This window comes from Microcaecilia unicolor, chromosome 3 (assembly GCF_901765095.1).
Source record: "Microcaecilia unicolor chromosome 3, aMicUni1.1, whole genome shotgun sequence".
Classification (NCBI taxonomy): Eukaryota; Metazoa; Chordata; class Amphibia; order Gymnophiona; family Siphonopidae; genus Microcaecilia; species Microcaecilia unicolor.
Genome location: NC_044033.1, coordinates 235542885 through 235565870, shown reverse-complemented (window position 1 = coordinate 235565870; position 22986 = coordinate 235542885). Strand labels below are relative to the sequence as shown.

The following is a 22986-nucleotide window of genomic DNA, read 5'->3' as shown; positions in this document are numbered from 1 at the left end:
CCGGAGCCACCTCATGATGTTCTTCCGACAGTAGCATGCTGGCCACTTGTTGAACAACCTTTTCACAGTCCATATATTCTGCTTGTTCAGGGATACCCCGGATCCGAATGTTCGAGTGTCTGCCTCGATTCTCTAGGTCCTCTACTCGGTCTAGTAGTGCATTACAGATTTCCTGATGTTCTTTAAAGGCTTATTCCATCGTGCATATAGCCTCTTGCTGTTCATCTACACGGTCATCAACTTCTGCCACACGCCGACCCATATCTGCTATTTCACCACGAAGATCTGCGGCTAGCTTTGTAATGTCTTCTCGCCCGCCTTTCACTTCCTCTCGAATCTCCATGAGGAGGGCATGGAAATCGTTCACCGTAATGTCCCCCTCTCCCACCAACTCACTCCTTATAGCCTCCCGTGCAGCGCTCATGGCCTGTGCAGATCTCGGCCCGGCCGCCATCTTACCTCCCTCCAACTGCGGTTGGTAAGAGAAGGCTTTTAAAGCTTTGCGGGGCCCGGAGGACTCTTTCCCGGCCATTGCTGCCCTCACCGATGTTTCCGACAGCTATATAAAGTTGACCTGGGGAAATCGGATCGCCAATAATGCTAAATGATAAGCTTTTTCTCGCTGGGCATGCAGAGCTGTTTATTCATGCCGCCATCTTACAGCGTGACGTCACCCGTCCTGATTTTGTGCATTTTTAACTTGTGCATTTTTTTTTTGAAAATTGCCTACAAAGATAAATGTATGAAGCACAAAACCTTGCTCAAAATAGAATAAAAAAAAAAAAGGTAGATGTTATTCTTTTTTCAAAAATAGGTTCTTTCCTACTCAGATTTGGAACGTTTAGCTCAAAACATCCAAAGTCTGACTTATATGAACTATCGAAAATTCCACTCCATATTGTTGGTTCAGATGCATATGTATAGGCAGAGAAAGAGAGATGGTAGAGTCTAGTGAATGAGGGAAAGATATGCATTTACTTGCTGTGGCCTAATTCATGCTGCAGAATATAAAAAAAATATGGAAGAAAGGAAAAAGAGGAAAGAAATACAATTAAGTTGTGGTGAACATAGAGATTGCACGCTTTGGTCTTTGTTATCAGACCAATATATAAAGCTTGTCACAAACAATACTTCAAACCCTTATCCTAAACCTATTTTAAACTTGTCTAATACTAATATATGTGTTTCTGTATCTTATAGTTTGATGCTAATTTTATATTAAATGACATTTATTGTCCTTAAAGTACTGTACTATTGAATTATTACAACTTCCTGGCCTTTGTGTCTGCGGTGGAGGAGATTAACAACAGTTCGGCGCTCTTACCCAACCTTACACTGGGATTCCACATTTATAACTCTTATAACAATGTATTACTAATGTATAGAGCTGCCATGAATATATTTTCAGGAATGGACACTGGGATCCTAAATTACAACTGCAAAACATCTGGACTACTGGCTGCTGTTATTGAAGGTCTTCCAGCTGAATATTCGAGCCAGTTTTCCATCCTCTCCAGGATATACCACTATCCACAGGTCAGAGAGCATCTTTGATTTCACTTCATTCACTCTTCTATAAGCCTTCCTTAAACCTTTAGCAATATGAAACCAAATTATTAACCTCTCACCCTTAACTGTGATAAACTGTAGAATTTAAATGATGAATCAGAGATAAAAGTTTGTAAAATGAACTACATGAAAGTAAACAATGGGTAAAATATTCAGTCATCAGAGCAATAGGCTGAGACATCCTGTTTCCCTCTTCAGTTATTACAACTTTAGCCTCTGTTGCCTCTGCTTCAAACTTTAAGGCCAATGTGATTAATATATATGATGTATAATTTGAATTCATAAGTATAAACTTATTCATTCTCAGTACAATAAGAAGTCTGAGAGGGAACTTTGTTGCGAGTAATAATTTTGTTGTATAATAAACAAACTGGTAGGGTTTTATTTAAGCAGCAGTTTAATTTGTAACAAATATATTTTCCTAAATGAAACAAACCAAAAGTATCAGGTTGCATGATTCTACTTCCTGGAAACAATGTGAATTGCTCTAACTCAGCAGTTCTCAACCAGTGTGTCAGGCCAGGACTCAAAGCAGCTTTTTTAATCCTTCCCTATCCTTCCTGCCACGGATCAAAAGCCTCACCTTCTTATGATTTCAGCTCCTTCCCTCTCTCCCATGACTCCTGCTCCCCTTCTTCGCCAGCCCCCTCCTCTGGGGGTCAATCCTCACCTCTTTGATGGCAACCGCAGTCATAGTGAACTGCCTTGGCCAACCCAGAGTCTTTCCTATGTAGCTGTCCCTGTTCAGGTATAGATTGAGGGTGAATAGAGATAGCCCTGCTTTTATGAAGTGTGTCTCCTGCTGCACTATTTATAAAATACAGGTGCACATCTCAACAACCCTGTTTTATGGTTCACAGCAGGAGTTAGCCAACCTATATGTAAAACAACCATCCACCCTTAAATTGTACGGCAATCTTGATCTACTGAGTCTGAAGGAGAGAATAGCAATGGATTGCTCCTGCCTTGTGAAGAAATTAATAAACAAAGCATCTGTGGAGTTTGAGGGTCTGGAGAAAGATCCCAGGGTGGGGCTTTTAGTTCAGAATTTCATCAGTAGAAGCAACAGAGATCACATGGGGGAAAGTTCCCTTTTATCAGCCATGTCCCAGAGAAGGGAAAATAGTAAAACTAGGACATGAATTAAGGTTGCGCGGTGGTAGACTTAGGATTAATGTCAGAAAAATAATTTTTCACAGAGATGGTGGTTGATGCCTGGAATGTTAGACCGAAGGAGGTGGTGAAGAAAAAAATGGTGACAGAATTCAAAAAGGCATGGGATGAACACAGAGCATATTTAATTAGAAAATGATCAGTATAAAATTCATAACTTAAATAGCTGTATGTGTGTTTGTATGTTGCGTGGTGCTTAGATGACAACTCTGGCTGTGAATAACTAAGGCCAGTGGGCAAGCTTGTATAGTTTGTATCCCGTTTATGACAAACCAGTTTAAGATAGGCTGGAGAGGGCTTTGACAGAAATTCCAGTAATTTGGAATATGAGGACAGAACCAGACAGACTTTACTGTTGATGTCTTGCAAATGACAAGACAGATATGGATAGGCAGGAGCATAGGCGGTCGGTGGCCCAACTGTTTGGGGAGGCTAAAGGGGGCGGGGTTGGGGAGCGGGGTTGGGGGTGGAGCTTTAATCCATAATTGTCTGATAACACACAGAAAAAATAAATAAAAATAAGTCACAATACCTTTTATTAAATTTAGATATTAGATATGTATCATATGTCAAAGAATAAAGTGGTTGCTCAAAGCATATACTAACCACAATCGCTCAACTGCAAAACACTATGCACAACTTTGTGCAAAAACACACTCAGAACCTTACTGTACCATAAATATTACACTGGGCAGAACCTAATACACCAATATACCACCCATACGGAAAATGCAGACCGTCAACAATATAAAACAAGGGATCATAATATCATGATACATGTAGAGCCACAAAACACCCTAATTCATGTTTAATGTGGGATAAAATGCCATAAATAAGTAAATAAATATAAACTTTTAATGTTGAGCACCTAATTCTCAAAGTGCACATATTCCAAACACTATAATGAAAATAAAATGATCTTTTCTACCTTTGTTGTCTGGTGGCTTTGTTTTTCTGATCATGCTGGCCCAGTATCCGATTCTGCTGCTATCTGTCCTCTTAACTCAGTTTCCAGGGCTTCCTTTCCATTTATTTCTTTACTTTCCGCCTTTCTTCTTCATTGCTTGCCCTACATCCGTAAGTAAAAGCTGGGTCCTCCACAGACTCGACTGTCCAGTGGATCCAGCTTCTGCCTATTTTCTTCCTCCATGTGCAGTTTTTCTCTCTTCCTTTTCCCTCATCTCATCTCCTTCCTCACTCTTCCCTCCCCTCCATCCATGTCCAACAACCCTCCTCTCTCCTCCATCCACCCATTTCCAGCAACCCTCCTCTCCCCTCCCCGCCATCCACCCATGTCCAGCAACCCTCCTCTTCCCTCCATCCACCCATGTCCAGCAACCCTCCTCTCCCCTCCATCCACCCATGTCCAGCAACTCTTCTCTCCCCTGCACTCCCCTCCATCCTCCCATGTCCAGCAACCCTCCTCTTCCCCTGCCCTCTATCCACCATGTCCAGCAACCCTCCTCTCCCCTCCCCTCCATCCAGCAGCCCATGTCAACCATTTCCTGCCTTCTTCCAGCACCCCCCCGATCCCCCAATCCCCTCGTCGTCAATCATCTCACGTCTGCCCTCAGCTGATAGCCCTCATTCCCTGTGGGGTTTCCATATCTCCCCCAAACAGGGGCAGAAGACTCCACTAACTTCCAGCAAGGGGGGGGGGGGGCGAGGGGCAGTTTTAGTTTGATAACAAGCGCGAGGAATAACTCCTCTTTTGCAAGCAGGATGAGTTTAGGAGGTTGACAACTAGGTCTGGTAGCCTCTGCCCAAGTGACATGCTTACCTGGTGAGAAAGGGAGTAGCACTCCTTGAGAGAGACTGCCTCCAAGTGCACCTTTCCATCTGGGTTCACTATTAAACTGGATTATTCTCTTCCTCTGTGAGGACTAAAAGCACTTTCAGGGCAAAGTTGCTGGACATTTAATAGCGTTAAGGTTTCAGGATGACCTAGCTTTTCAATAAATCAGTGCAGCTGGGTAAACAGTTTTTTTGTATATATATGTGCGTGTGTTAAAAGCATGTAAAAACGCCATTAATTAACAAATCAAAAGGCTACAGCAGACTGAGAAACGATGGTTATCATTCCTAGAAACTCAACTGACCCCCTGCAAGTTAACGCCAAACAGAAATAAATGACATCTTTTTTAAAAAATTAACATATGCGTTTCTAGTTTTCATTTTCTACGTGTTTCAAATAGCGAAATTCCATTTTCCTATCTGTAGCGGTACCAAGCCTTCCAGTGTCATGAATGCTACTTTTGTTGCATTTGAGACTTCGGAAGGATTTAATGACGTCCATTGTTTGCCGGCTTCAGACTCTTTATCCCGTTTTTTTTTGCCAGGAACTGATGTGTCTATCCTGCCCTCGCCCTACCTTAAAATATTGTAATTTTCCTCGAGCGGGCGGCGCCGGCATTGCAAACAACAGCAGGACCCAGCCTTCCCTCTCATGGTTCTGCCCTCGCGGAAACAGGAAATATGTCAGAAGAGGGCGGAGCCATGTGAGGGAAGGCTGGAGCCTGCTACTGCTTGCAATGCTGGTGCCGCCCGCTCGAGGAAAATTACAATATTTAAAGGTAGGGCGAGGACAGGAAGGGAACGAGGGCTATCAGGCAGCTGAGGGCAGAGACGGCAGATGATTGGCGACTGGGGAGCGGGGAATGCTGCAGCTCGCAGGGTGGGGGCAGCGGTTGGGCTGGGGAGGCTTAGCCTCCCCAAGCCTATTATACCAGGCACCTATGGGCAGAAGTGGGCCTTGACAGCAACTTCAGTAGTTGGACTCCAAGGACAGGGTTAGGCTGACTTCTGTGGTCTGTGTCACAGAAATGCCAAGAGAGATAATGATCAAGTATTTTATATCACATTCATTTTTTGTATAATCAGGAGCTGATAACGAGTGTGCTTGCTGGGCAGACTGGATGGACCATTCAGCCCTTTTTCTGCCATCATTAATATGTTACTATACTAGCTGGCTTTATCATCACGCCTTTTTTCTGCTCTGCTCTTTACAATATAATTAGGTTCTAAGTATTTGATATATGAATAAAATATGATGGTTTCATAATAAAGGTACTCATAAATTCCATCTTTTATTTTCAGCAGATCAGTTACACCTCAGGGAATCTTGTCATGAGCGACACGGTTGAGTTTCCTTATTTCTACCGAACTGTACCCAGTGAGTTGCACCTCTGTGCTGGGATAGTCAAACTATTGAAGCATTTTGGCTGGACCTGGGTCGGTATCGTTGCATCCAGTGATGAAAACAGCATGAGGGCTGTGCAGATCCTGAGAGAAGGGATTGAGCAAAGTGGAGGTTGCATTGAATTCATAGAAACCTTCAGTCAGTCCAGATCTCTGCTCTCTCAAAATGTGGGTAATATTTCTGAGATCATCCATACATCTTCAGCTAAAGTGATTATTTTGTATTGTAGTAAAGACTATACAGAGGCTGTAGGTCATGCATCCGTTTCGGAAGCACCTGGAAAGGTCTGGATCATCATAGCTGAATTGGAATTTTTCTTTCTCTCAAACTATGTTGATAGAAAAAACACCTTCTCTTTCACTGTGGCAAAGAAAATTATTCCAAATTTTCACAAATTTGTCCGTGAGGTGAATCCTGCCATGTTTCCTAATGATTCATTGACAGAGATGTGGTGGAAGGACCTGTGCAACAACCAGTGCCCCAAGAGCATCCAAAGATCCTGCAGCAGTGATGAAACATCTGCCTACATCTTACACTGTGATGTCATAAAATCTTCTGACAGCTATAATGTATACAATGCTGTGTACAGCTTGGCACATGCATTGCATGACATGAACACTTCTAGATCTGGAAATACCACAATATGGAGTGGAGAAAATGAGAGTTTTTTTGATTCTTTGCCATGGAAGGTAATACCCTATGTTTGAAGAATGTTATTGTCAGAAAGAAGAGATGCTATATGATTGCACAGTGTGAAAAGGAAGCAGGATGCAGTGAAGTCTGTATACTCACACAGATGCTGCATGTCAAACATCATGGACATGCAGTTAATTGCAAAGATAAAGGCATGGTTCTTTTATTTTTCAGGCTAGTAAATTTTTGCAATTCTATACCTGTACAAATTAAATTTGGGTGATTTCTGGCTATATACTATTAGATAAAGGTTCAAAGACTTATCTTTTTAATAACTATTTGAATGAATAATTTTGAAGGGCTTTCTTGCTTCGAAATGTGCGTTTTTGATATTATGTAACCCACATAGATTCTGCATTGATATTAGCAGGACATAAATACTTTGAATAGAATAGAATAGAGATATAGTCTTGGAAATTTGAACAGTCTAATAAGGTGGCATTAAATCACCAGTTTATCTTATGTTTTGCATGCTCAGTGATGTTAAGTAGAAGGACTATGTGTGGATGATCTGATAGTGTGATACTTTCAGTACTGGAGTGGCGTGTTTTATCTAAAAGGGAGCTGGATATCAAAAAATAATCTATTCTGGAACATGAATTGTGTAGTGAGGAATGTAGCTGTATCATTACTTCATGCAGAACTGACCAAGCCTTGGATTTTTTGATAGGATATATGGTTTTTCTTTCGATTTCAGGATTTTGAATTAAATTAAAATCTCCCCCTAGTCACTTTCATTAGATATTACATCAGCAACAATTTGAAAGAAATCAGGGCTATCAGAATTTAGAGCTTAAGTGTCCAGCGCTGTGTACGTCTAGTGGCATTATAGAAATGATAAGTAGTAGTAGTAGAGCTTATATCCTCAATATGATCAAAGGGGTTGCCCCAGATAGTGACTTTCACTTTAACCCAGCATCCAGTACTATCACTGTCATGAGATATCAATTATATGTCTGTTCTTTTCCTAATCAAGGTGGCTACACTACTTTTGTGCCATCTGCTGAAGAGAAAATTGTTAGTAGGGACCATTTGGTTTGTAGCTCAGCAGATTTGGCCACATTTAAATGTGTTTCCTGAAAGTGCATTTTAAATATATTTATTAATTTCAAATATTTATAACAGTCAGTTCAAGCGGCCATCTTGGATCTTCCTGAAAGTGTATAAAATCTGGTGACAATTTAGACAGTGAGTTAAGGATTCTTTTTTCCTTTTTATTGGGTTGTTCAGTCCTTTAACATTCAATGAAATGAAGGTGACAGCCATTAATATAAAATATTATTAAGGATACCTCCACTCAGTTGGGATATGATAAGGAAGCATACCTTAACAATTAAGAATATGAAATAATATTCATAAAAACATAGCAATATGCAAAGAAGCAACAAGCAATGTATAAACCATGAGTTGATGAGACCAAGGGAAAAACAGCCATCTGACACTGACCTCTATTAGATGGAATGCAAGTGAAATAAATTCTTAATTAAGATATGAACCACAATCTTAACATTTTAGTTGAATGAGTGAATATGAGTACAGAAAGAATTAGTAACAGAGCATATCTATAGCCATAAAATTATAATAATTATAAAATAATTGTGAACAGCACCTCATAATAATAAAGCAACTATAGTTGCAACGTTACCCCCGTTTACTAAGCTGCATTAGAAGCTACAGCTCGGCAATGCCAACGTGGCCAAAGTGAATGGGCTATTTTGGCATCACTGCACTGCCAGCTGCTATTGTCACTTAGTAAACAGTGTGGATTAAAAACTGGTTAAAACATAGAAAACAGAGAGTAGGGTTAAATGGTCAGTATTCTCAATGGAGAAGGCTAGATAGCGGGGTTCCCCAGGGGTCTGTGCTGGGACCGCTGCTTTTTAACATAGTTATAAATGATTCAGAGATAGGAGTAACTAGTGAGATAATTAAATTTGCTGACAACACAAAATTATTCAGTGTTGTTAAATCACAAGAGGATTGTGAAAAATTACAAGAGGACCTTAAGATACTGTGAGACTAGGCATCTAAATGGCAGATGAAGTTTAATGTGAGCAAGTACAAAGAGATGTATGTGGGAAAGAGGAACCCTAATTATAGTTATGTAACGCAAGGTTCCACATTAGGAGTCACCGACCAAGAAATGGATCTAAACGTCATCATTGCTAATAAGGTGAAACCATCTGCTCAGTGTGCGGCAGCGGATAAGAAAGCAAATAGAATGTAAGGTATTATTAGGAAAGGAAAAAACAAAAATTAAGGATGTTATAATGCCTTTGTATTGCTCTATGGTGTGACCACACCTTGAATTTTGTTTTCAATTTTGGTCATTATATTTCAAAAGGTATAGAGAAGGGTGACGAAAATGATAAAGGGGATGGAACGGCTTCCCTATTAGGAAAGGCTAAAGTGGCTAGGGTTCTTCAGCTTTGAGAAGAGATGGCTGAGGTGAGATATGTTAGAGGTCCATAAAATAATAATGAATAGAGTGGAATGGGTAGACATGAATCGTTTGTTTACTCTTTCCTTGAGACTAGGGGGCATGCAATGAAGCTACAAATTAGTACATTTAAAATGACTTGTAGAATATATTTCTTCACTCAACGTGTAATTAAACTCTGGAATGCGTTGCCAGAGAATGTAGTAAAAGCAGTTATCTTAGCGGGGTTTACAATTTTTTTGGATGGCTTCCTAAAGGAAAAGTCCACAGACCATTATTACAATGGACTTGAGGAAACTCCACTGCTTATTTCCTGTATTCTTTTGGGATCTTGCAAGGCACTTGTGGCCTGGATTGGCCTTTGTTGGAAACAGGATGCTGGGCTTCATGGACCTTCAGTTTGTTGCAGTATGGCAATACGTATACTTATGTAATTATGAGATGTAGCATTATATAATATAATATAATCCTATATAATAATTTGCACCTCCAACGTTCCATCACTGTCTGGCTGCCTGGGTTCGTAACATCAAATGTCATCAGCCAATCTCCAGCGTTCCATTCCCCCTCACTGCCCCGCCCTCGCCTCAAAACATAATGACGTCAGAGGGCGGAACAGTGAGAGGGAAGGGAAAGCTGGAGGCAAGCTGAACTGATGTTAGGGGATGTTACGAAAACAGACAGGCAGACAGCGATGGAACCCCGAGGTACAATTTAGGCAGCAGGGTAGCGGGAAGCGGGCGAACGCAGTAAGCAATGGCACAAGACTGAGAGGCGAAGGACAGCAGCCTACAACGCTACATTCCCCCTCACTGTCCTGCACTTGCAAAAAGACATTATGATGTCAGAGGGCAGAACAGTGAGAGGGAAGGGAAAGCTGGAGGCAAGCTGAGCTGACATTAGGCAGACATGGAACCACGAGGTACCCAGCGGACGACACAGCACATAAATTTATATATAACAGAAAAACTGGATAATGTCTAAAAAAGAAAAGGATACAAAACACACAGACAGTGCAATCACTGTCACACTCTCTCTCTCTCTCTCTCTCTCTCTCTCTCTCACACAGACACACACACACAGAGTCTGTCTGTGTGTGTCTCTCACACACTCACACAAAGTCTGTCTCTCACACACACACTCTCTTTCTCAATAACACATACACACTCTCACACACACACTCTCTATCTCACACACTATCTCTCTCGCAAACACACTCTCTCCCTCTAACACATTGTCTCTCACACACACAATCTCTCTCTGTCACACACACTCTCTCTCTGTCTCACATACATACACACACACACACACACACACACACACACTCTGTCTCTCTCTCACACACACACTTTCTTTCTCTCACACACTCTCTCTCTCATACTCAGTCTCTCTCTCAGACACACACTCACTCTCGCTCTGACACACATACACACACTCTGTCTCTCTCTCTCTCTTACACACACACACACACACACACTCTGTCTCTCTCTCCCCCTCACACACACACACTCTCTCTCTCTCTGTCTCTCTCACACACACACTCTGTCTTGCTCACACACACACACTCACTCTCTCACACTCACTCTCTCTCTCTTTCTCACACACTCTCTCACACACACTCTCTCTCTTACACACACATTCTCTCTCTCTCTCTCTCTTACACACACACTCTGTCTCAGACACACTCACTCTCTCTCTCACAGATACATTCTCTCTTACTGTGTCACACTCACTGTCTTTCTGTCTCACACACACTCACTCTCTGTCTCTCTCACACTCACTCTCTCACACACACTCACTCTCTCTCTGTCTCACTCTCTCTCTCACTCTCTCTCTCTCTCTCTGTCTCTCTCACACACACACACACACACTCGCACACAGGCGAATTGCAGGATATGGATGGCATGGGAGGCAAGGGGAGGGTAGAACATAGGAGATTGTAAGCTCTGTCGAGCAGGGACTGTCTCTTCATGTTCAAGTGTACAGCGCTGTGTACGTCTAGTAGCACTATAGAAATGATACATAATAGTAGTAGAATCGGTGCACATCATATAGAGGCCACAATCGCTGGAGAAGGAGGGGAGGGAAGGGGAGGGAACAGCATAGGAGAATCGCTGCACATGGATTGCATCGGAGAGGATGAGAGCGTAGGGAAGAATTGCAGCACATGGAGGGGAAGGCAGGGCACCAAGGAGAAGCAGAGGCACAGTCCAACATACTGTAGCTCACAAACAACAATCAGAGACACATTCCAATGTGGTGAACATCACATGACTAGAAAAAGAACACTAACTGCTGAGGAGCAGGCTGAAGTTAAAAGAAAAAGAGCTGAAGCACAACGAAAAAGGCGTGCAGCTCTGAGTGAAGACGAAAAAGCACATGAAAGTCAAAAAGCCACTGCAAGAAAAAGGTCCACGATACAAAAGTTGACTGATGAGGAAAGTGTAAGTAACCGACAAAGAAACACCGTTTCAGAAAGGCACAGAATTGCTGAAATGACGGACGAACAGAGACAAACATACAGAACAAGGCACACTGCTATACAACGCAAAAGATTTGAAGAAATGACAGAAGAAGAAAGAGCAACAAATAGAAAAAGGAGAACATATTTAGAACATGAAAGAATTAAACAAATGACAGAGAAACAGAGACAAACAACAAGACAAAGATGAAAAGATTTAGGATGGAAAGAACTTGCAGAAATGACAGACAGGCAACGAAGAACGACTATACAAAATATAACAGATTTCAAACGCGAAACAATTGGAAATCTGAAACAAAAGAAAAAACCATGTGGCACAGCACAAAATAAAGCAAGAAGAATGGATACAGTGACAGCACAGTGCAGAACTCCAACCACAGGAATTGCAATAAGAGACTGTATCAATGAGAAAGAAACTCAATACTATAGTTATGGTCCAATGAACGCAGTCTGTATATTTTGCAATGCCAAACATTTTCACAATGAAACACCTTCTGATAACCTATTTACACAATGTTGTAGTAAGGGCAAAGTACAACTTCCAGGGATTAGGTACAATGAATTACAAAACATTAGGTGCATTAATAGTTCCTTAGCTTTTGCCTCCATGGGAGCTAACATTGCACCACCACCCGGATATGGCCCTTATTGTTTTCGAATTAATGGTACTGTTTACCATAGAACAGCAGCACTATGTCCTCAAAATGACAATCAAAGACAATTGGCTCAATTATATATTCTTGATCCTGATGAAGCAGCCATTCAGAGACTACGAATCTCAACAAATGCACACATCAACCATACATTACTGAGACAATTAAGTGATTTTATGGCACCGGAAAATCCATTTGCAGATGCTTGCAAGATGCTGTATGAAGTAGAAAATGAATGCATATGTGAAGCACAATGAAGAAGAATAGAACCTCCAACAGTTTCAATGGCCATTGTTCAAGACCGCAAAAACGATTCAAGATGATACAATGCCCCTAGAGCCAATGAGGTGGCTTTCATTTTTCAAAATACAGATGGGGAACCTCCCTTACATAGAGATCTGATAATACATTGCTGAAACAAGCCAAATGAAGAAAACAAAACTGAGATAATCAGTGTGTTGGACCCCAATCTAGAAGCAATGGTATATCCATTACTCTTTCCATATGGAGATCAGAGCTGGGGGAAACATATTCCTTTGTCTAAACAACCAAAATGTATAATGCACCTCCGTCTCACAAATCAAACAGCCCAAGACTAAGAGTTATGCAAATGCAGTACTATGGGTACCGTTTGGCAATAAGAGACAAATTCAATCCTTTTCTTAGTGCAGGAAAACTAACCAACAATATTTTGTGGATGCATATATTAAAACAGAGGCAAACAGACTTAATTAAATTTGACAAAATCAAAATCTGTTAAGAGTTGAAAAATACTCTGGGTTAATGGACCACCTTGCAAGTGAAGCTGCAAATAGAGGATTTACACCTAGCCAGGCATTTATTATACCATCATCATTTGCTGGCAGCCCAAGAAATATGCATCAAAGTTTTCAGGATGCAATGGCAATAGTTCACAAATATTTTTTTTAATATTTGTACCCCACACTTTCCCACTCATGGCAGGCTCAATGCGGCTTACAAGGGGCAATGGAGGGTTAAGTGACTTGCCCAGAGTCACAAGGAGCTGCCTGTGCCTGAAGTGGGAACCGAACTCAGTTCCTCAGGAGCAAAGTCCACCACCCTAACCACTAGGTCACTCCTCCAGATCTGTTCATTACTATGACCTGCAACCCAAGATGAGAAGAAATTACTCAAAATCTAAAAAAAGGTCAGGCACCAGAGTTTCGACCTGACTTATTGGCAAGGGTGTTTCATTTAAAACTAAAAGAGTTACTACACGATATATGCAAAAAACATATACTTGGTGTCTGTCTTGCAAAAATTCATGTCATTGAATGTCAAAAGCGTGGTTTACCTCACGCTCATATATTAATTATCATGAAAGAGGAACACAAGCTGAAAAGAAAGGAAATAATTGACAAAATCGTATGTGCTGAAATTCCAGAAATAAAGAACTTTCCATGTCTCCATGCAACAGTTGGTAAACATATGATACATGGCCCATGCAGTGACCATAACTTAAATTATCCCTGCATGATTTATGGGAAGTGCTCTAAACAGTTTCCAAAACCATTCCAAAATGAAACTATTGAGAACTGTGACGGATATCCTAAATACCGCAGAAGGGATAACGGTGTCGGTACACTCTTAAATGAAAAATTCATTAATGACAGTTGGGTAGTCCCTTATAACCCTTACTTACTTTTAAAGTACAATTCCCATATAAATGTGGAAGTATGGGCATCTATTAAAAGTGTTAAGTACCTCTTTAAATATGTCTACAAAGGACACGATTGTGCCAATGTAGTTAATACAGAGCACCAAACTTTACAACATGATGAAATTAAAACGTTTACTCACTCTAGATATGTTAGTGCTCCTGAAGCTGCATGGCGATTAAACGGTTTTGCATCACCAATCACATACTATCCAGAGATTGGAAGTACACTTACCAGATCAACAAAGCATTGTTTTTCACCCTAACGAAGTTGAGGCTGCAGTACAAAGAGCCAGAACCAGGGACACCACTTTAACAGCGACAAACTTAATGCAGAAGACAATCCTCCAAAGACTATTTTGTATATAGATATTCCTATGTACTATACTTTCGACAAAAGAGAACGAAAGTGGAAACGTAGAAAAGCAGGACATGACAAAACAATTGAGAGAATGTATGCAGTTCATTTTTCAGCGGACCCTGAGCGTTACTGTTTAAGGCTAATTCTGCTACACAAACCAGGGGCTAAGTCCTTTGAAGACTTAAAAACAGTTGCATGTGTTCTTTATAATACATTTCAAGATGCAGCCAAGAAAATGGGGCTTATTGACGATGAAGCTCTGTGGAGAACACCTTAGACGATACACTCACATACAGCATGCCACAGCAAATCAGACACCTTTTTGCATACATTTGTGTTTTTGCCGTACCATCAAATGCTTTCCAAATTCTCCAAAAATACAAACTTAATATGACACAAGATTTTCAACACATCCATGGTTGCAAAGGTGATTGCTCGATTTGTGAACAATTGTGCCTTCAGAAAATCCAAGCCGTTCTGACTACACATGGCAAAAAACTTGAACACTTTGGTTTACCAACAGTCATCCAACAGAATAGAAGATCCTAAACTTGCCTTCAATGTTGGAGATGAAAAGCAGAAAGCTGAATAAATGGTAGAAAAACTAAATAATGAGCAAAGGGAAGCATTTCATACTATTCTTTCTGCCTGTAATACAAAAAACATAACCCACACGTGCTTCTTCCTAGACGGTCCTGCTGGAAGTGGAAAAACGTATACGTATAATACTATCCTGAACTCCATCCAAGGAGATGGAGGAATTGCACTACCTGTTGCTTCTACAGGAATTGCTGCAAATCTCCTTCCAGGAGGACAAACATCATTCACAGTTTAAGTTACCTGTTCCTCTACTGGAAACATCAACATCAAGTATCAGATTAACATCAAATGATGCTTCCATCATTAGAGATGCTAAAATCCTTGTTTGGAATGAGTCAACTATCCAGCTTATAATCGAAAGTGATCGCCGGCCATTTCCCGACATATATCGGGAGATGGCCGTCGATCTCGGAAAAGCGGTGAAATCGGTATAATCAAAAGCTGCGTTTTTGACAGCATCACCGCTTTCCCGTCGCCTCACCGGTGAAAGTTCAAAGGGGCGTGTCGCTGGCTAAGCGAAGGCGGGACATGGGCGGGCATGGGCGTAGCTACCAGATGGCCGGCTTTCGCCGATAATGGAAAAAAAAAACCCGGCGATAAGCAGTATTTCGCTGGGTTTACTTGGTCCTTTTATTTTCATGACCAAGCCTAAAAAAGGTGCCCCAACTGACCAGATGACCACCGGAGGGAATGGGGGATGACCTCCCCGTAGTCCCCCAGTGATCACCAACCCCCTCCCACACTAAAAAAATAAAATTACAAATCTTTTTTGCCAGCCTGTATGCCAGCCTCAAATGCCGTACCCACCTCCATGACAGCAGATTGTGTTCTATCCTCCGACAGCCTTTCCCTAGTTGTGATGTGGCTCTCGGGTGAGTGTGACACCTTTTCTGTTAGGTGCACTGCAAAGTCACATCAGCAATGCATTGTGGTGGGTGTAGGGTACTGGGCTGTACTCCCATGGTGCTTTTCCCCCTGCTAACTGGGTCAGAGTGTGCCCTGTTTTACTTCTCTTAGCCCATGAGGTAGTGGCCATATTTATAAGCCAGTTTTAGATCCCTTTCATGTGTTACCCACGTTAGAGAACTTAGTTATTACCTTGAATGTTGCTGAAAGAGGGCATTGTACACCATTCTGCCAGCTCTAACCTACTGCTAATCTCAGTACCAGGAAGACTCTTTGCCAGTGGGGCACAACCTCTGATCTGCAGTTAACTGTGAGTAAACGTGCTTATTCAAATAAAGGACTTTTTCAAAGAGATTAGTCTTCAGGTGTCAACTGGTGTGGCAAGCTTATACAGCAGCAACAAGTCCTGTCCCTGGAGCACTTTTAGTGGGTACCGCAGTGTACTTAAGGCAGGCGGACCCAGACCCATCCCCCCTACCTGTAACACTTGTGCTGGTAATGGGAGCCCTCCAAAACCCACTGTACCCACATGTCTAGGGTGCCCAGTTGGTGTCCTGGCATGTCAGGGAGATCAGTGCGCTACAAATGCTGGCTCCTCCCATGACCAAATGGCTAGGATTTCGCCGGGTTGGAGATCGCCAGTATTTTTTTCCATTATCGTTGAAAAACAAACCCGGCCATCTCAAACCCGGCGAAATCCAAGCCATTTGGCCGTCCTAAACCGTATTATTGAAAAAAAATGGCCGGCCATCTTTTTCGATGATACGGTTCGGGCCAGCTGTAGTGCCTCCACCACAATACATCGCTGGCGACCTATTTGGCCGGCGACGTTCGATTATGCCCCTCTATGGCACCCAGTATGGCACTTACTGCTGTAGGTAGAATCCTCAAAGACATCATGAACAATCAGAAACCATTTGGCGGGAAAGTTCTTTTCCTTGATGGAGATTTTCGACAAACTCTACCAGTGGTACCACACGGTGATCAAGCTCACATTATTGAAGCCAGCATTAAGTTAAATAAACTATGAAAAAAAATTGAAATACTAAAATTAAACAACAATGTCCGCTCTAGACCCAGATTCCAACAACTGGCTTATTACTTTAGCAGACGGAAATTTTCCATGTCCAGACGGTTTCAAAGATTTTATTGAAATCCCACAGAAGCATGTTTGTGATGGCGATATAGTTAATGCCGTTTTTGGAGAAAAAATTACCACAGATACTGTTTATAACGTTGCTAAAAAGGCTATTCTTTGCCCCCAAAATGCACATGTTGATAAGATAAATGAGGCTGTTTTAAATATTTTAGAAGGTGAGACAATTACTTATTTAAGTTCGGACTCCATTCATGACTCCAATGATGAGGAACATCAGTTATATCCTGTAGAATTCCTTCATGAACAAACTCCAACTGGCATGGCTTGCCATAAACTGCATTTAAAAATTGGAGCCATAATTATCCTACTCAGGAACTGAGGAACTGAGTTCAATTCCCACTTCAGGCACAGGCAGCTCCTTGTTACTCTGGGCAAGTCACTTAACCCTCCATTCCCCATGTAAGCCGCATTGAGCCTGCCATGAGTGGGAAAGCGCAGGGTACAAATGTAACTAAAATAAAAATAAATACCAAGCGAGGTTTATGTAACGGAACTCGCTTAATAGTGAAAGACTTGAAAACTAACCTCATTATTAGTCAAGTAATCACTGGGTCAACTGCAGGGAGTACTGTTTTTATCCCATGTATTGAACTAACACCATCTAACACTGACCTTCCATTTACATTACGTCAAAAACAATTTCATGTGAAATTGGCTTTTGCAATGGCAATTAACAAGTCACAAGGACAAACATTTGAAAAAGTTGGCATTTTCCTCCCAGAACCAGTGTTTACACATGGGCAACTGTATGTAGCATTTTCAAGAGTTCGAAACTCTTCTAATGCAATTGTAAAAGCCATAGATGGTCCTGAACAAGGAAAGCTTTTCCCTCAATGTAACAAAGTTTTCACTAAAAATATTGTTTATAACATAGGCACCCCGTATAAGAGGCTTGGGGAGGCTAAGCCTCCCCAGCCCAATCGTGGACTTCCATTTTTTGTGACCCCCAGCCCGCCCTCCCACCCTCCGTGCATGTTTTATCTTTTTTACTTCCATGGCAGCGATGTGATGTCGCTTCCATGGAGAGTACGGAGGTAAGCTCTGCCCATGGCAGCGACATGATGTCACTTCCACGGAGACGGAGGTAAGCTTCGCCCCCTTTAGCCTCCCCAAAACAGTTGGCTACCGACCGTCTATGGTTTATAAAGAAAGCTTGCAAATGTAAACAAGCATTATCTCTCTATATAAAACGCACCTCCAACGTTCTAATGAAGCCTCAGAAATTTCTTTCCAACGTTCTAAAGTTGTAGTTGAAAGATCGCAGTTTGTCTGCCCCGCCCTCGCGTCACAACATGATGACGTCGAGGGCGGAGCACTGACACTAAACGAATCGGATCACACGCACCACGAGTTTGACAGCGCAACCCACAATCTCAACCAGCCACCTAACATTGCCTACACGAACGATGTTGATGTCATTTGCAAACACTATAGGGAGGGAGCGAGCCAGCCTGAACCTGACAGGTAGGGATGGAGGCAGGCAGCCACAAACACCACGACGGAGGGAGAACGGGAGCGAGCCAGACAGCCTCCCTGAACGTAGGACTGAAAACACACACAGGACCCCCCCCCCCCAAATGGACCCACAGGAGGCAAAAAAACGGAAATCCCAAAACAAAACCCACCGAGCAACACACCGCCCCCCCCTCCCCCGGCAAACAGAATTACAAAAATCCCAGAAACTCAGTTCTCCCTCCAAGTACACGGTCCACCCAAGCCCCTCCCCCAGACGCATCACCCAAGCCCCTACCCACCCGTCACCGTTAAACACCCCCATACTAACCCTCCTCCCGTCAAGCTCCCTCTTCTACATCAACAGCCCTCCTTTGTTTCCTGCTGCCCAACCATAGCATTAAAAGCAGTTCACTAACCTGACAGAAGCAGAGTCCAGCCGGCTCCCCTTCAGCTTTCCCCTACTCTATCAGCGTCCCGCCCTTGCATAAAGAGGAAATGAGGGCGGGACCACAGCTGAAACAGAAGGGGAAAGCAGAAGGGGAGCCGGCTGGACTCTGCTACAATCAGCGAAAAGCAACAAAGAATAAAAAAAAAAAGAAGCACTTCAATGCTGCCACAACAACTTTTGAACAAGGTACACTTCTCAAAAAAAAAAAACAACCTACATGTGTCTCTCAAACAACTCCACCTCTCTCACATACATAGTCAGTCACTCCCACACAAACAATATTTCTCTCATACACTCTGTGACAAACTCTGACATAGTCACACGCTCTCTCTCTCACACACACACACAATCTCTATCTCCACACATACCTGCGATAGGAAAAATAAAATGCAAACACCTGCACCACCATAAACACTGACTCCCCTATAAAGAACAAGCTACAGCTTAATTTAAGTACAACCCCCCCCCCCCCCCACTCTCAATGCCTATATCACTGACACCCAGGACAATAAAAAAAACATTCACTCTATTTGTCAGACACACATTCTAACACTCATACACACTGTCTCTCTTCCTCTGACACAAAGAGACATACAAGCCCAACACTACCCCCTCCAACTTCTCCATCCGTGCTTCCCCCCACCCCCAAGGGAGTTCCCCCCAAGGGAGTTCCTAAAAAAACAACTCTTATCATTAACACACACAGACACTCATTCAAACGCCCCTTCCAACCTTCACCCTCCCGCCACAAAACAAACACACACACAAAAAAAACACACAAACACACACACATTCACTCTCTCTCGCTCTCTCACACACAGTCAATCTCACACATACTCTCCCAAACATACACACTCCAAGGAAAACCTTGCTAGCGCCCGTTTCATTTGTGTCAGAAATGGGCCTTTTTTACTAGTATTTCTAATAAAAATTTTAAATTTCTGCGTACTCTTTAGCTTTTTGGAAATATACTATAAATAAAAATTAAAACAAAACACAAAGATTAAAACAAAAATCCACACGTCATACCCCTGGACCATATTACTCATTATACACCCTTCCCAATTATTCTTTATCATCACAGCACATTCTTCCTAACAGTTCCCTTAAAAACATAATCGCCATTAGATGATAACCTTGCCAGCACCCGTTTCATTGGTTTGAGAAACGGGCCTTTTTTACTAGTATAATATAATATAACATAGAATGACAAATGCAGCATAATTAAAATTTGTGTGAAACCTTATAATTGCTCATGAGGTCTCCCTGACAAATTTGAAGGAGTCAAACTTAATTATATTTTTTGGAAAAGTTATTCCTAATATCCTAGGTCTCAGTTTACTAAGGATTTTGAGCTGGAGTGGGCACACTGAGTCCCAGCATTATAGTGCCAGTGAAACACGAGAGCAGTATTCTACAATATCACCCAAATTAGAACATGAATACCGTGAAGATCAGACAGCAGTTTTTGCTTTCAGACAAAGGCTTTGAGAGATAAATGCTTACTTTGTCATTTTTTTCAGGCTTGAATGTGAGTCACTTACGAGAACTGCAACAAAGGACTTTATATATCCCAATGCGCTGCTTTGGTATAATATTAAAATAGGTGTGGAGAGGGTTCATCAAAAGTGAAGATTCTAGACATCAATAACATAGCTTTGTTCAGATGGGGGATTACCTCAATGAATTGTTGCTGGATTGGAATATCTGACGAAGTTGGAAAGCAGTGGTTAAAATTGAAAGGATCTATTGTAACAGCTATTGTAAGGGCTACCAACCTTTTTGTAAGGAAAGTTAATAAAAGTAAGAGTTCTCAAAGGTAGTAGCTGACAAGGTAATAAAGAGGTTAGTCTTTATAAACCTCAAGAGATTGCAGAAAGAGGAAAACTGGCAACAGTATCTGGAAAAGCTAAGAGAAGATGGTGGAGTAGTCAGGAAAACAAAATACAAATGGGTAAAAACAGCCAATATGGTAAAATGAAGAGGGGGGATGGGACAGTACTTTTTTTTTTAAGATATATTAGTGATAGGTGGAAAGTGGCATTGTGAGACTCAAAGGTGAAAAGGAGGAATATGGAGAAGCTGATAAAGATAAGGTAGACTTGCTTAATAAACATTTCTGTTCTGACTGGGAGCAAGATTATTATTATTACTATTATTAGTTACATTCGTATCCCACATTTCCCCACCTTTTCCAGGCTCAATTACAGAAGACAAACACAAATAGGAATGGAGGGGTGGTAGTCCATGAATGACTTTCAGAGGACTGTATTTGTGAGGAGCTGGCTAAACCAAGGTGGACAAAGTGATGGGGCCGGAAGGTATATATCCGAGGGTACTGAAGGAACTTAGAGAAGTTCTTGTAACTCCACTGACTGACCTTTTCAATGCTTCTGTAGAGACGGGAGTGCTCCTGGAGGACTTAAAAAGAACAGATGTGGAACTAAGGAAGAGGTTGAGAACTACTGGCCAGTAAGTCTGACTTTTTGTAGTAAGTAAATTAATGGAAATGCTCTTTAAAAAGAATAGTAACGTTTTTGGAATCCAATGGATTACAGAACCGGAGGCAAAAAGGTTTTAGTAGAAGCAGGTTTTGTTAGACAAATCTAATTAATTTCTTTGACTGAGTGACCAGACAGTTGGATTGAGGGAGAGCACTAGATACAGTATATTTAGATTTTAGCAAAGCCTTTGACACAGTTCTACAAAAATGAATACTAAATAAACTAAGCAGTGGCGTTCCTAGGGGGGCGGACACCCGGGGCGGCGCCCCGCCCTCCGGGTGCAGCACCCCCCCCCCCCGATGCAGCGCGGACCCCCCCCCCCCCCCGGCGAAAGAACCCCCCCCAGGTGCACGCTGCTGTGGGGGGTGCCGCAGTGCGAGCCTGCTCAGAGTTGGCTGAGTTCGCTGCAGCCTGCAGCTCCCTCTGACCCGGAACAGGAAGTAACCTGTTCCAGGGCAGAGAAGGAGCTGCAGGCTGCAGCGAACGCACTAAGTCAGCCAACTCTGAGCAGGCGCGCGCCGCGGCAACCCCCCAGCGGTGTGCATCCGTGGCGGACCGCCCCCACCGCCCCCCCCCCCCTTGGTACACCACTGAAACTAAGTACCCTTGGATTGGGCTATCAAAGTGACTGACTAGGTTAGAAACTGATTGAGAGGAATGTGAGAGAAGGTACTGGTAAATTGAGCTTATTCTGAGGAAAAGGATTTTACCAGCGGTATGCCCAGTGGTAAATCTCTTCTTTATACTTGTAAATTTATTAGGCATGTGCAGTTATTGTTTGGAAGAAAGTTAATGTGCAACTAATTAGGGCATTTGCACTTTATATATTTTTTAACAAACCAGATGAAAAAATGCTACTTTGAATCAAATCTGTATTCATTGCATTTATTTTCAGCTTATACCAGTGGCGTAGCTAGGGTAGTTGACACCCGGGGCCGGTCATTTTTTAACACCCCCCCCCCCCCCCCGAAATCCAGTACTAGGCATACCGAGAATACAAAACACTCAGGACCTATAGAGCAATTCTACCATACCATAAGCAGTCATTTCTACGAGTCACACAAGGAAAAGGAAAGCATCTTAAACACTACAGTGAGCACTAGAACATCAATTCAACTATTGTAAAACGAAAACAGACAGATTAGTACAGATTGTCGATCCTGCACAGTCAATGCCAACTGAAAGCCATGTCTTTTTCACAAATAGATACACCCTAATCCACTATAGAATAAGTAATCATAAACTTTCTATTTAGACAAAAATTAAACTGAACCCCCTATGCCAGACTCTGCATACAATGCAACACCACAGAAACAGAAAAGGTCCTCTAGTACTTTGCAAAATATAAAGACAGCAGATGTAAATTTGAAAAAACTAACAAATACCAATCACCACTTTACAAATTAACAAATAGAAATAAAACTAATAATATCATTTTATTGGACTAATACATTTAGCTTTCAGAGGCCAAAACCTCCTTCCTCAGGTCAATTCAGTATAGTACTGTTATAGTGTCCTATCCTGACCTGAGGAAGGGGGGTTTGTTCTCCAAAAGTAAAATGTATTAAAATTAGTCCAATAAAAAGATTACCTTATTTACATGTTCTATTATAAACATTTATTAACACAGCTATAATACTACTTTATCCTAAAGCAAAAAAATAAA

The 22986-nt window shown here is 41.9% G+C and overlaps 1 protein-coding gene across 1 annotated transcript in view; it reads left to right on the top strand.

Moving 5' to 3' along the window:
- The first annotated feature begins 1377 nt into the window (after positions 1-1377).
- LOC115466383 (vomeronasal type-2 receptor 26-like) overlaps positions 1378-22986 on the top strand; it is a 56713-nt gene continuing 35104 nt past the window's right edge. Inside the window, exons 1-2 of the mRNA XM_030197578.1 lie at positions 1378-1536; positions 5842-6630. Coding sequence (XP_030053438.1) covers positions 1378-1536; positions 5842-6630 — 948 coding nt within the window. The remainder of the gene's footprint in view (positions 1537-5841; positions 6631-22986) is intronic.